Raw genomic sequence first — 14,306 nt, 5'->3', positions numbered from 1 at the left:
ACACACACACACACACACACAAAATCATTGAGCATTTTGGTGAGAATATATATATTCAGATGACTTTTACTGGCTGCAGTAGGTGAGTGTATACAGGTGTATAAAACCAAGAACCTAGGCATGCAGACTGCTTCTACAAACATGAATGGTGAAAAGAATAGTGAAAGAATGGGTCGCCCTCAGGAGCTCAGCGAATTACAGCATGGTACTGTGACAGGATGCCACCTGTGTAACAAGTCCAGGAGTGAAATTTCCTCGCTACTAAATATTGGTTGTTTTTCAGGATTTGGGCTCGGCCCCTTAGTTCCAGTGAAAGGAACTCTTAATGCTTCAGCAGACCAAGAGATTTTGGACAATTTCATGCTTCCATTTGGTGTGGAAGAACTTGACTGGCCTGCACAGACACCTGACCTCAACCCGACAGAACACCTTTGAGATGAATTAGAGTGAAGACTGCGAGCCAGGCCTTCTCATTCAACATCACTGTCTGACCTCACAAATGTGCTCCTGGAAGAATGGTCAAAAATTTCCATAAACACACTCCTAAACCTTGTGGAAAGTCTTCACAAAAGAGTTGAAGTTGTTATAGCTGCAATATATATAGCATGGGCCAACATCATATTAAACCCTATGGAATAAGAATGGGATGTCACTTGAGTTCATATGTGTGTGAAGGCAGAAGACCAAATACTTTTGGAAATACAGCGTATATAACTCTCAGCCGTGCACTTGAACAATGTGTAGCTCCATGCTGGACTACGCTTAAGCCATGAAGAACAGTGTTCCACCCTTCCAGTACAGTTCCACAGACCTGACGCTACACCTGTCTGAGTGCAGAGTGGCATAGATACCAGAGGAAGCAGTGAAAAGATGCCAGCGCAAAAATAATGCTGATGCATTGAAAGTGAGATAAAGCTCTGTTATTAGTGAACTAGTTTCCTGGCAGGTCACTCCAGCAGCTGTAATTAAAACTGAAAGTGTGCAGTTTGAAAATCATGGTCTTTCACTATTTAGATTACAATGATGAATCATTCAGCCTTAACGTACGCACACGCTGTCGATTTTATAGAGATTCTGAAGTCACTGCAGCGTGCATATATGAGTGTATGTTAAGAGTGTTTGTGGAGTTTATTCACTGAAAATCAATTTCACTCCATCCTGCATTCTTCTTCTACCTGCTTCAGACATTCTGCATGTGTGTGCAGTTTGCATCATAAGAACCTCCTCAGTGTGTGTGTGTGTGTGTGTGTGTGTGGTAAGAAGATTTAGTTTGTAAAATGGATGAAACAGATTATCATTGAGGTGACTGGAGAGAGATCCAGGGATAAAAGCAAAGGTGTGTGTGTGTGTGTGTGTGTGTGTGTGTGTGTGTGTGTGAGAGAGAGAGAGAGAGAGGTGGGATTGACAAAGATAAAGAGAGAAAGAGAATGAGAGAAAGAATGAGATAAGACAGACAGAGAAAGAGAGACAGTAGGAGAGAAAAAGAGACAGAAAAACAGAGACAGAAAGTCAGATAACAAGAAAGAAGGGGAATTAGAGTGAGAGAATAAGAGACACAGAGAAAGATAAAAAGATTGAGACACTTAGAAAAAAGAATATGAGAGATAAGAGAAAGAGAGCAGGAGATAAACAGGACCATGTAGCATTATTTGTCAGGCTAATAAAGCACCTTGAATAGAATTGAACTGAACTGAGAGACAGAAAATGAGAATGAGAGAGAAAGAGAGAGTGACAGTAAGAGAAGCATTATGTATTAAGAGATTTCACATGTTACAGTAAAGAAAAGAGCTAGTAGTTACATTAATAATAATAATAATGAGGATACCCAAAGAAAATTCACAAAGATTCACCAATGGAATGATATCACACCCATATCACTAACAGATACACTTTGACCAGCACACCACTTTTTCTCAAAACAGGAAATATTATGAGTTCTTTGGTGAAAAACAAATTAAACTCTAATGCGTGATTCCACTAAAGCTCTTAAATCGTCCACTTCCACCACTTTGATCGTCCCACTAAGAAATTAGCCAAAGTACATTTGGAACGCTGAGCCAAAAATAAACATCGTCTGGGTGAACAGACCTTGGAGGGCTCTGTGCAGGAGCTTGAATAGAGGAATCAGTCTTTGATAGTCAGAAAACGCATGGAAAACAGTATCGGGATTATTACAGAAAATGCAAAATGGTTGAACAGCAGGGTTCAATTCTCATTCAAAACCATTCGTAGGTACAGCACAGTGAAGGATTCTTCACTGGAGGTCTCTTGAACATTTGGGCAAGGGGCATTTGTACAGGAGCCTCCATAAAGACTGCAGGCCCACAAGGACAGAGAGATGGGCTATCCATTTGGAGTCACATCTCCCCTTCAGCTCATGAAAATGCAAGGATTTAACACAGCTCTGGTACAATGCCTTCTTACCGACTGTTGAGAAAGGCGACTTCTGCAACCCACTCATAGAGAGGCTGCCCCATGCTAAGCCTGGGTCTGAGACAGAAGGGCTGACAAATAACTCTGACAAATAACAAAGAACCCTTGAGCCAATCCACCAGCCAGAGGACCAGTCACAAAAGCCTTCAGAGGTGGAGACATAGAAGCTTTAAAAGTACTGATTAGACCCCCAATTACTCTCTCTGATTTAAAACCAATGCACTGTGTGAAAACCCCTCCCCCTAGAGAAATCAGACCCATGCTAAGACCATATTCTTTTGCATAGGTAAGTAAGTCTCTAATTAAAAAGAAATGAACAAAAATGGATGTAGAGAAGAGACAGAAAGAACGAGAAAGGCTGAATGAGAAAGAGCGAGGGAATGAGACAGATAGAGAGAAATCAAGAAAGAGAAGAAAAAGAAAAAACCAATGAGAGACTTAAAGATAGCAAGAGAATAAGAGATAAGAGAGAGGGAGAGTGAGACAGAAAGAAAGTCAGACAGGAAGAAAGAGAGGAGGAGAGAGAAAAAAAAGAAACAGAGAAGGCAGGTGACAGAGGAACAGAGAGAGATAAAGTGAGAGAAAGAAAGAGAGACTGAATGAGAAAGAGAGAGGGAATGCGAGAGATAAAGATGACAGAGAAAGAGACAGAGAAAGTGAAGAAAGAGAAAAAATAATGAGAGACTAAAAGAGAGAAAGAAAATGAGAGATAAATGAGGGAGAGTGAGACAGAAAGAAAGCAGTAGAGAGAAAAAGAAAGTGTGAGAGACAGAGATGGACAGTGACAGAGAAACAAACCCAGAAAGAGAGAGAGAGAGAGAGAGAGTTGGCTTTCATCTTTTTTCACAGCTCTGACCTGAACTTGATCTCACATCCTGTCTGATCTGAGTCTAATAGAGTGCTTGCGTGTGTGTGTGTGTATGTTCAAGGGGTCAAAAAAGTGGTCATTTCAGATAAACAGTGGTCTGTGAGCTTTGCAGCAATTAGAAAGCATTAATCCTTACAGGCACTCAGGAGCATGCCAGAGTTAACATGAGTTAATGAAAATTACGAACATTCACTAATCAACATCACATTTCAGTAAGACACAGAGATGTTGTGACTCTATGGGAGAAACAGGCTAATGGGCCTTTTTCACACTCCTGCATATGTCCAGTTTAGTGTAGCGTTAGCTAGATCTGATTACTTCCACTCCTAACAGCCGCAGCAGGAGAGAAATCAGATTGTCAGTGCAGCGTATAACAGTCTCTACAACAGCTATATCTTAGTTTTCATGCATTCCTGAGTGACAACAGTGAATGGGATCCATGAGGAGTGTAATTATATATACAGGGTTTTCTCAGATAAGGAAATTTAAGGAAAGCCCTGAAACAGGTCATGGTTAGGGTCCTTGGGTGACCATGGTTCATATAAGGGGGAGAAAAGCAGATTTTTCAAAACTACAGCAGCACTGCTGTGTCTGATCCACTTATACTAGCGCAACACTCACTAACACACCACCACCACCACGTCAATGTCACTGCAGAGCTGAGAATGATCCACCAAACTAATACTACCTGCTCTGTGGTGGTCCTGTTGGGGTCCTGACCATTGAAGAATAAGATAAAAATGAAGTATTAAAGTATGCAGAGAAACAGATGGACTACAGTATGTAACTGTAGAACTACAAAGTGCTCCTATATGTTAAATGGAGCTGATAAAATGGACAATAAATGTAGAAACAAGGAGGAGGTCTGAATGTCATGGCTGATTGGTGTATAGAAAAGATGTACATAAAGGACCAAGAATCCAAAGCCCACTCCAATTAACTTGAGTTCTGTGCATTCATCGCTCAAGTGTATTGTAAACAATAGGGCAAGGGACAAATATGTATGGAAAGACAGAGAGAGACAAAACAGAGACAGTTTCTGTTTGAAGTGTAGCTGCAAGCATTAATTTGAAAAATCTCCCCTCACTTTCATTCCATGCCTCGACTGGCCCATCAGCTCTATACATTTAAGACCTCTATTGACAAGCATTACAGAAACACAATGTAACCTTTCATTCATCCACACTCACACTTATCCAGCCACAGTTACACTTAGCAGTTGTGGCAACATTTAATAAACCTTTCAAACAGAGAGTTACTGACAGCTTCATGGCAGAAAATTGGAGAGAAGACAAGAGAAGGAAGGCTATGGTGCTGTTTACTGAGCCAGACTCTGGTGGTACATGTATGAGAGTTTGAATGAAACTAGGGAACCAGGCCAAGCAGACAGAGCTCTGAACTCACTGTATAACAGTGGTCAGAAATGTTGTTCCTCCTCAAGATCTACAGCCACATGCAGAAGTTTGACCACCACCGGCTCAATTGTAGTGCACAATTTATAGTGATTTTTGACACACAGGAAAAAAAATAAGCTCAAAATATCCATCCATCCATCCATCCATCCATCCATCCATCCATCCATCCATCCATCCATTTTCTAAGCCGCTTCTCCGTCAGGGTCGCGGGGGGGTGCTGGAGCCTATCCCAGCAGTCTTCAGGCGAAAGGCAGGATACACCCTGGACAGGTCGCCAGTCCATCGCAGGGCAGACAGACACAGACAGTCACTCACACTCACACCTATGGGCAATTTAGCATGTCCAATTGGCCTGACTGCATGTCTTTGGACTGTGGGAGAAACCGGAGAACCCGGAGGAAACCCACGCAGACATGGGGAGAACATGCAAACTCCACACAGAGAGGACCCTGGTCGCCCGGCAGGGGAATCGAACCAAGGCCCTCCTCGCTGTGAGGTGACAGCGCTACCCACCACGCCACCGTGCCGCTTCAAAATATCCAAGGTTTTATATTCTATATAAAAATATAAAAAGCATAAAAAAATAAAATAATTTCTATGACTTGAAATGGATCTATATAGCACCAAAATAGGTTCTTCTGTTGTTTCTAGTTTGACATAAGCTTGACCTCTTTGGTGCTATATACAACCATTTTCAACATACTTTCCATCAATCTGAAGAACCATTTCACCAAGCAAAGAACCATTTAAACATAAAGTGGGTCTATATAAACCTCACGGTTCTAAATAGAACCATTCCTTTTACTAAAGAAATAAGTACATTTTTAAGTAGTTAATATATCTAATATTTCTCATGATGAGACTGTTGTAAGAATATTATAAGATTATTTAACCTTAATATCTATGCATTTTTACTTGTTTTTAGTCTTTTCATCTTATAAGATGTGTCTTATTCCATTTCCTTGTTTGTAAAAATAATACTTAAAATAAATACAATGATCTGGCAATGGAATAAGACTCATTTTATAAGAGAAAATGACTAAAAACAAGTTTAAATAAGTATAAATAATATTACAATATTACAATACAAAATTAAATAATATTACAATATTCCTACAACAATGTCATCCTGCAAAATATTATACATATTTAAGATGTTCTTACTCTTTTAGACGTAATGTTATGAACTGCGGGACTTTTAATGGGGTCAGTTATCTGGGGATTTGTGGGGAGATGTAGGAGGCGAGAGAGAAAAGGTTAGAGTGAGAGAGGGACAACGGAGAGTAACAGAACAGGATGTGTTACAGTGTGTAGAGAGGGTGTCAGGTGTGTTTGGACCTTCGGTAGGTGCGCTGGTAGGGCCGTGTGAGGTGGTCTGGGTGGAGTCTGCTTCCGTAGCTGCTCTGTTTCTGGTGGTTGCTTTGGTCACTGATGCTGCGGTGGAGGACTGGAACTGAGTGGTGCTGATGTCACACGTGTTATCCTTCGTCTGAAAGAACCAACAGCAAACAAAAACATCAGCACAAACAAGCACACACACAACAGTTCTAACCCTCTGACCTCAATAAAGTCTCACTTGAAATGATTCCTTAAGGACAAGATTCAATGCATATAATATTTCCCCACAATTCTTCTTCTTCTTTCGGCTGCTCCCTTTAGGGGTCGCCACAGCGGATCATCTGCCTCCATCTTGCCCTATCCACTGCCTCCTTCATTCCTCTCCTCTCCAGTGCAAACCTCCACCTCTCCAGATTCTCTTCCACCTCTCACCACAGATTACAATGTCATCTGCAAACATCATGGTCCATGGAGCCTCCTGCCTGACCTCATCTGTCAACCTTTCCATCACCATTGCAAACAAGAAGGGGCTCAAAGCTGATCCCTGATGTAACCATACCTTCACCTTGAAACCATTTGTCACTCCAACTGCACACCTCACCACTGTCTCACTATCCTCATACATGTCCTGCACCACCCTAACATACTTTTCAGCTACACCTGACTTCCTCATACAGTACCACAGTTCCTCTCTTGGCACCCTATCATATGCCTTCTCTAGATCCACAAAGACACAATGCAGCTCCTTCTGACCTTCTCTGTACTTCTCTACCAACACTCTCAATGCAAAAATTGCATCTGTGGTACTCTTTCTGGGCATGAAACCAAACTGCTGCTCACTGATCTGGACCTCTCGCCTTAGCCTTGCTTCAACAACTCTTTCCCATACCTTCATGGTGTGGCTCATCAACTTTATACCTCTGTAGTTACTGCAGCTCTGTACATCACCCTTGTTCTTAAAAATGGAGACCAGTACATTGCTTCTCCACTCATCAGGCATCCTCTCACTCTCCAGGATTTTGTTAAACAACCTGGTTAAAAAGTCCACTGCCTTCTCTCCTAAACATCTCCATACCAGCCTTTACCTTTGCCACCATTCTTTTTGCTATGCGACTAGCCTCACAGTACTCCTGCCTACTTCCTTCATCTCTCTGGTTATCCCACTTTTTCTTAGCTGCCTTCTTCTTCTGAATACTCCCCTGGACTTCCTCATTCCACCACCAACTTTCCTTGTCTTCTTAGCTGTAGTTTCCCAGTCCTCAGGTAGCTCCTCACTGCCCCCAAGGGCCTGTTGCAATTTTTCCCGGAACTGCCTGCAACCATCCTCCTCCTTCAGCTTCCACCATCTAATCTTTGGCTCTGTCTTCACTCTCTTCCTCTACTTTGTTTCTAATCTCATTCTACAGACAACCACCCTATGCTGCCTTGCTACACTTTCCCCTGGCACCACTTTACAATCTCCAATCTCCTTTAGGTGGCATCTCCTGCTAAGGATATAATCCACCTGTGTGCACCTCCCTCCACTCTTGTATGTCACCCTGTGTTCTTCCCTCTTCTGAAAATACGTGTTCACCACAGCCTTTTCCATTCTCTTTGTAAAATCTACAACCATCTGACCTTCCACATTTCTGTCTTTCACACCATACATACCCAGCACCTCTTCATCCCCTCTGTTCCCTTCACCAACATGTCCATTGAAGTCTGCACCAATCACTAATCTCTCCTCTCTAGGGATACCATCTACCACTTCATCCATCTTACTCCAACATTCCTCTTTCTCCTCTAACTGACAACCAACCTGTGGTGCATATGAACTGACCACATTCAAAATCATACCATCAACCTCCAACTTCAGGCTCATGATCCTGTCTGACACTCTCTTTACATCCATAACACTTTTTCCAAGCTGTTTCTTTAGGATTATCCCTACTCCATTTCTCTTCCTCTCTACACCATGATAGAACAGTTTGAATCCACCTCCAATGTTCCTGGCCTTGCTTCCTTTCCATCTGGTCTCCTGGACACACAGAATATCTACCTTCCTTCTCTCCATCATGTCTGCAAGCTCTCTGCCTTTATCAGTCATTGTCCCTATGTTCAGAGTCCCTACTCTAACCTCCACACTCCTGCCTTTCCTTCTCTCTCGCTGCCATCTAACCCGCCTTCCTCCTCTTCTCTTTGATGGTCTTCGACCTACAGTAATCCAATTTCCACCGGCACCCTGCTGGTCAACAGCACCGATCCGGTATGGCAATCATATTTGTGATCCGCATGAGAGTTTAGCACAAGTTAGCACAACCCTCACCATTTACCGGCTTGGGACCGGCACCAGAAGTACACAAAGAACACCCCTAATGGCTGGTTTATTTCCCCACAATTCTACATGCGATTATTTCTGTTTGATTTCATTAATTTAGTCTTTTTTTTCAGTGTCAGGAAAAACATATTTAGTATTTAAATTTTTTATTTATATTTAGTAAATTAGAGAATAACTAAATACAGTATTTTTTCAGTATTTAATGTGCACCATTTGCTTTTATAACAGTTTCAACACTTGCCTTCAATTTTTTCAAGAAAGTCTGGAGGGATATTTTTCACACCTCCAAATTTCAGTCTTCTTGGTTGCAAGTTGGTTGCATTTTATGCTTCTAACAACCCAAGTAATAGCAAACATATTCAATCATGTTGACATCTGGACTCATTAGGAATTTCCTAATAATTACTTAATTATTAAGGTATAAAACTGCACAGGACTAAGATGGCAACTTAATTTTATAGATTTATCTGAAGCCGAATTCATCACTGAAAACACTGAAAACTTGTAAACAGTGGTGTATTTAAAAACACTGATTTCACATCTGCATGATTCTGTCTATCATCTGTCATCATCTACTCATACAGTGACAGGACAACTTTATTTTTACATTTAAAATTTTAAATGCTTACAGTTACACTTATCATATTATGCATCATGCTTTATCTGCAAAAAGTAAAGAAAAAAATGTATGAATTAACAGGATAATATTAACATTTTTACTTTTGAAGTAACAATGTTTATTTTGTAAGTAATTTTATGAAGTGAAATTATCATAATATAATATAATATAATATAATATAATATAATATAATATAATAACAAATGTATTTAAATAATTAAATTTTGAAAACAATGTCAGGGTAGTCAGGGTAGGTTAGCAGTTCTTTCTTTTTGCCATTTTTTGTTATTACTAACCATAACAAAAAAAAAAAAGAAAAACAATACATTTTGGCTTTACTTTGAGTTTTAAACTATAATTGGCAGGTATGAAACGACTGATATCTGACAGCTTTCTCAACATATTGTAACAACCATCCCATGACCTCTAAAAACATCTTGCATGATTTCTACAAGTGGAGTTGACCCCTGCCCCCTGCTCCCCCGCCAAATTTGCACCAGAGCCTACAAGCAAATGTTCTGCTGGTCAAAGGAAAACAATCAGTAGTGCTATTACATGTAGAGAGACTGTGGAAAAAACACCAAAAAAGAATGCATTGAAGCAGGATTTCTACAAATGATGTCATCCATCATGAGACCTCAGCAACAGGCCAGGTGCACAAACAGAGCATTAACAGATGCTCACACACACACACACACACACACACACACACACACACACACACACACACACACACACACACACACACACACACACACCTCATCTGGGCAGCTGTTGTCAACCCAGTCCTGCCGATGGCGATCAAAGCCACTGGAACATCTGAAATGAGAATAAAAATCATTAGGAATAACAAGGAATCGGCTAAAAAGCCAATAAGTACAAAATTGTATTTCACTTCCATGCATCACCTGCTTACCAACACAATAAAATGAGGGCGGATACAGGTAGACAAACCATCCAGGCAATGAGAAAAAGAGTCGATTCTTTATTGATTCTATGACAGAACATGCTAGTTTACTGCTAATTTGATAAGCAGGATAGATATGCCTTTAACAATATAATAATATAATATAATAAAGGTTAAAAGAGTTCCCAGTAACAGCACTCATGCCAAATAGCCCAAGTGTCTGAGGTGGGTGCAAGCCAGCAATTGGGAACTGACCATGGCTGAAGTGTAATTTCACTCTAATTACATTTAATCACTGTTGTTAAATTGCTTTCTGTTTGCAATTTTGCTGTCAGAGTTTTTACTGTTATTTTTAAAAGGACTAGCAGTTTTTTAACAGTATGGACTTCATATGGATAACTTCTCAGGTTTTAAAAGAAAGGACATTGGTAACCTTCAGTGCTGGGTTTGGAGTGTGGTCCCACTGGCCAGATGTAAATGACCTGCGCTGTAGAATAGGTTAAGGTTAAATGATTTGGGTTGGGTTCTGGCTAAGGGTGAGCTGGTGGTTGTGAAGGATCCATCAGTGTCACTGGAGGCAGCACTAGACTGTTACAGAACAGTTCACAAACTACAGCTGATGACATCAAGATGGGCTCTAATGAAAGTGAAATGGATGCAGCAAAAGCAGCTCTGGCCTGGACTGAAACTGCAAGAAGAGCTAGTGGATGGATATATTGGACGGTGGACCACTGTGAACTCAGCGGTGACCCTGATGTGTGTGAAAAACCTCAGCACCACATCTTTGCCTGTTAGACTCTTATCAGCACTACACATATTATCATGTCAGTGTTGTTGCTGTGTTGAGGATGATCTACCACCCAAATAATATTTAGTCAACAGCAGTCCTGTGGTCAGAAAATGACCAATGATGAATGGTCCAGAAACTGACCAGACATGAATTATAAACTGGATCTCATAAAGTCTGATGTGAGTGGAAGTACAAGGTAGGGGTGTCTAATAAATCAAATAATAGAAGCCTTCTGCTGAACAGTGCAAAATATATTCTATATTAATCTGTGCCATGCTATGCTACACAACACTACACTATACACTATACTATACTATACTGTAACATCCTATGTTATACTATACTACACCCTACTACACTACACTACATTATACTATACTACTCTATATTACATTACATAGTACTATACCACTAACCTACACTACACTATAATATACTATAATATATATATATATATATAAATTGTAGTGCACTATATAACTTTGTCTTCTTGGCAAAGGCTTTGCCTGATCTTGTTACCACTAGGTAACCCAAGCCCTTGTTATTTAACAAATTTGTACAAATAGAAGACAAATTTGTAAAGCGTAAAGTTATGTGAGTTATGCATCTATAGGTTAACTGGTACTAGTATGTTACATCACATACTCCATCACAAAACACCACGATAAATTAACACATCAACCAAGTGATGAGGTTCAGATCACCGCTTATGCTAGCTTCATAGCAATAAAAAATACTGGTACAGTTCACTGCTACAAATCAATGTGCAGTTCATAGTGCCTCTGAAGGCTACCCCAAAGAAAGTTATCACATCAAATGGCTGCAAACACACTGCCTAATGCCTGAGACAATGCTTTATTTGCTTTTAATGTAAAGCATTTTTAAAAAATATTTAAATCAATTCATGGTGGAGGAGTACAGGTACGGCGTTCCCCAAAGAAAAACTTCTGCTTCACATTTAACAGTATGTTACCATCATAAGCGATACATATACAATCTCAGAGGGTTGTGTGGGTTAACTGTTCATTTAAGTAAAATGGTTGTATTTGTGTTGTAGACATTGCACCCCTGGTTCCCTTCACCACCACTGTAAAGAAATCTGATGCACCATTTCACATCAGACCAGAGTGAATGACTCTGTTTACATCTCAATGATGGAACTATGTAGAAAATAATAACTAAAAATGTGGATATTCGAAAAGCAAAAAATGCTGCCACTGCCTAATTTCAATGCAGACTGCAGGGGCGAGTAAAGAACACGTAACTGTGGGAAGGTGCAGGGAAGAATGAAAGTGGGAAAGTAAAAATGTATGTCTCTCTTTCTCTTCCTCACTTGCTCTCTCTGGTTGAGAATGAGACTGTGCTGGCGAGGATATGGGCCATTGTTAATGTCCTCCTCTGATACACTCATTACTCTCACTGGCTTTCTGCTTCAGGCGCTGCCCATTCTTCACATACTTTCTTCATTCACCACTTAAATACACTGTCTCTCTCTCTCTCTCTCTCTCAGATATATTCAGGGCAGTGAGAGACCCACCTCCTCACCCCTGTCACCACACAGGAGGTTAACAAAGCAACAGTGTGTGTGCGCGTTTGTCTGCGCGTGTCCAGTGACTGGAGTCACTTTGTTATTGTACAGATAATAGCCTTATCCTGGTGTGCAGTGCTCTATTAGAAATGTCAGCCAGCAATCATATTGAGTTTTTTGCCACTGGCTCAGCGGCCAGTCTTGCTCCCCACATTAACTGCTCGCTGTGCCAAATCAATCCTGTTTACATAATCAAACCAAATGAAAACACGTAAACAACAAAAAGTCAATCCTCCTGTCGAGCCAATGAGGTGAGACCGACTCTGTCTGTCTGTCAGTCAGTTTGGCGTTCCCAGCAGAAATCACTAGCATCTGAATCTGCCCCCACTGGAATTTTTCCCGCTTTCAAAACCCTCTGCCTTCATCCCGCTCAGCTCTGCAGCTAAATGCCTAATTGTGATCGGGTTCCATTGTGTTATTTGCATATTAATGAATGCAAATGCAAACGGATTGGCTGGTGGAGTATCAATATGATACCAGGGGAAAAGGAATGTACTGAAAAGCTGCAGCTACGTTAGGGGCATAACAGTTTAGATTAGAAAATGGTCATCAGTCAGGACTTCATGCAGATGTTATCAAGTTGCTGAAAATTATTTACTTATATTGGATATTTACTATTTTCATTATTTTTATAGAATTAATAGAAGTTACTGAATCATTTGCAGTAGCTACTGAATTATTTATGGCAGTCACTGAACGTTTACAGTAGTTACTGAATCTTTTATATTCATCAATAAATCATTTACAGTAGTCACTGAATCATTTGTAGTAGTTAATGAGTCATTTTTGCAATAGGAGTTACCTAAATACCTAAAATAGTTAATAAATCATTTATAGAAGTCACTGAATCTTTTATAATAGTTAATTAATCTTTTATATTCATCACTGAATCATTTATAGTAGTCAATGAATTATTTACAGTACTTACCAAAAGACTTCATGTAGTTAGTAAATCATTTACAATAGTCATTGAATCATTTATAGTAGTTACAGAAAGACAATGTAGTTACTAAAGCATTTACAGTAATCACTGAATCATTTATATTAGTTACTAAAAGCTGTAAATAGTTACTGAATCATTTATAGTACCTACTGAACATTATTTACAGTAGTTACTGAATGATTTATTTGTTGTTTTTAAATTATTTAATAGTGGCTATTAAATAATACGTGTTAAGTTTAATAACTGAATATTAAGCCTGCAGTTTCAGGGGTTAATAAAGTGGGTGTGTTAGAGCAGGACGGAGATTCCGCTCTGTGGCTCAGTGGTCCTCCCTGCTCATGGTTGAAAATCACTGTGACAGGAAAATCCAATAAACAAATCTGATTCCAGCACCTTTTTGTCTGACTCACTTATTTCACCACCGCTCAGAATCATATCAGCAGTGTTCTGATTCCTGTAAAAAAGCTGGAGTAATAGGCGCTGCTATGAAAATCAGAGAAACGACAATTTATTCAGGGAGCTGAAATGAAATATGAAAATCTGAACAGTCTCATGGGAGTTCTGCAAGAACACTGCTTCTGATTAAACAGGAAATATGTCAGCATTTGATTGCAATTTGCACTCTGACAGCCTTGCTTATAAGGGCTGGTGCATGTTACAATTTACAGCCACCTGCACACATATAAAATAGAAAATGTGTCTAAGGACACATTTTGGACAGGCTACACTTTAAGTTATTTTTTTCAATATGCTAAAATTCAGCAAATAAGCAGCAATGGTGCATTAAAATGTGCAGAGGTGTGTTCTCTGTAGAGAATGTGTTAACAACAGGCACCAAACCTGTGCAGTCCTAAAAAAAGGTTTCTAAATGGCTCTTGGTTTGAATGCACTTTTCTAGAAAAACTTCTACAGCATGTTTAGTATTTAAATATCTTAAACGTTTGGCTGCATGTATATATTGTGTATATTTTGTGCTATTTTATTAGCTGTGATTAAATATTCTTTCAATGTGTGTTCAAGGCTTGTGCCTCCACAAAACCAGCCACTGCATGTTGCCCAAACATCAGTATCTTGAATGAAGCCAGTTT

General features: G+C 39.9%; 1 protein-coding gene across 1 annotated transcript in view; it reads right to left on the bottom strand.

Annotated features, from left to right (window-relative positions):
- The window catches only part of plxdc2 (plexin domain containing 2), a 193,715-nt gene that overhangs the window by 30,161 nt on the left and 149,248 nt on the right, over window positions 1-14,306 (bottom strand). Inside the window, exons 10-11 of the mRNA XM_037534926.1 lie at window positions 9,749-9,809; window positions 6,055-6,205 (exon numbers count right to left, since the gene is read on the bottom strand). Coding sequence (XP_037390823.1) covers window positions 6,055-6,205; window positions 9,749-9,809 — 212 coding nt within the window. The remainder of the gene's footprint in view (window positions 1-6,054; window positions 6,206-9,748; window positions 9,810-14,306) is intronic.

Source organism: Pygocentrus nattereri, chromosome 2, assembly GCF_015220715.1.
Source record: "Pygocentrus nattereri isolate fPygNat1 chromosome 2, fPygNat1.pri, whole genome shotgun sequence".
NCBI lineage: Eukaryota > Metazoa > Chordata > Actinopteri > Characiformes > Serrasalmidae > Pygocentrus > Pygocentrus nattereri.
Note: the sequence above shows the minus strand (reverse complement) of the source record. Positions and strands in the feature narration are given on the sequence as shown.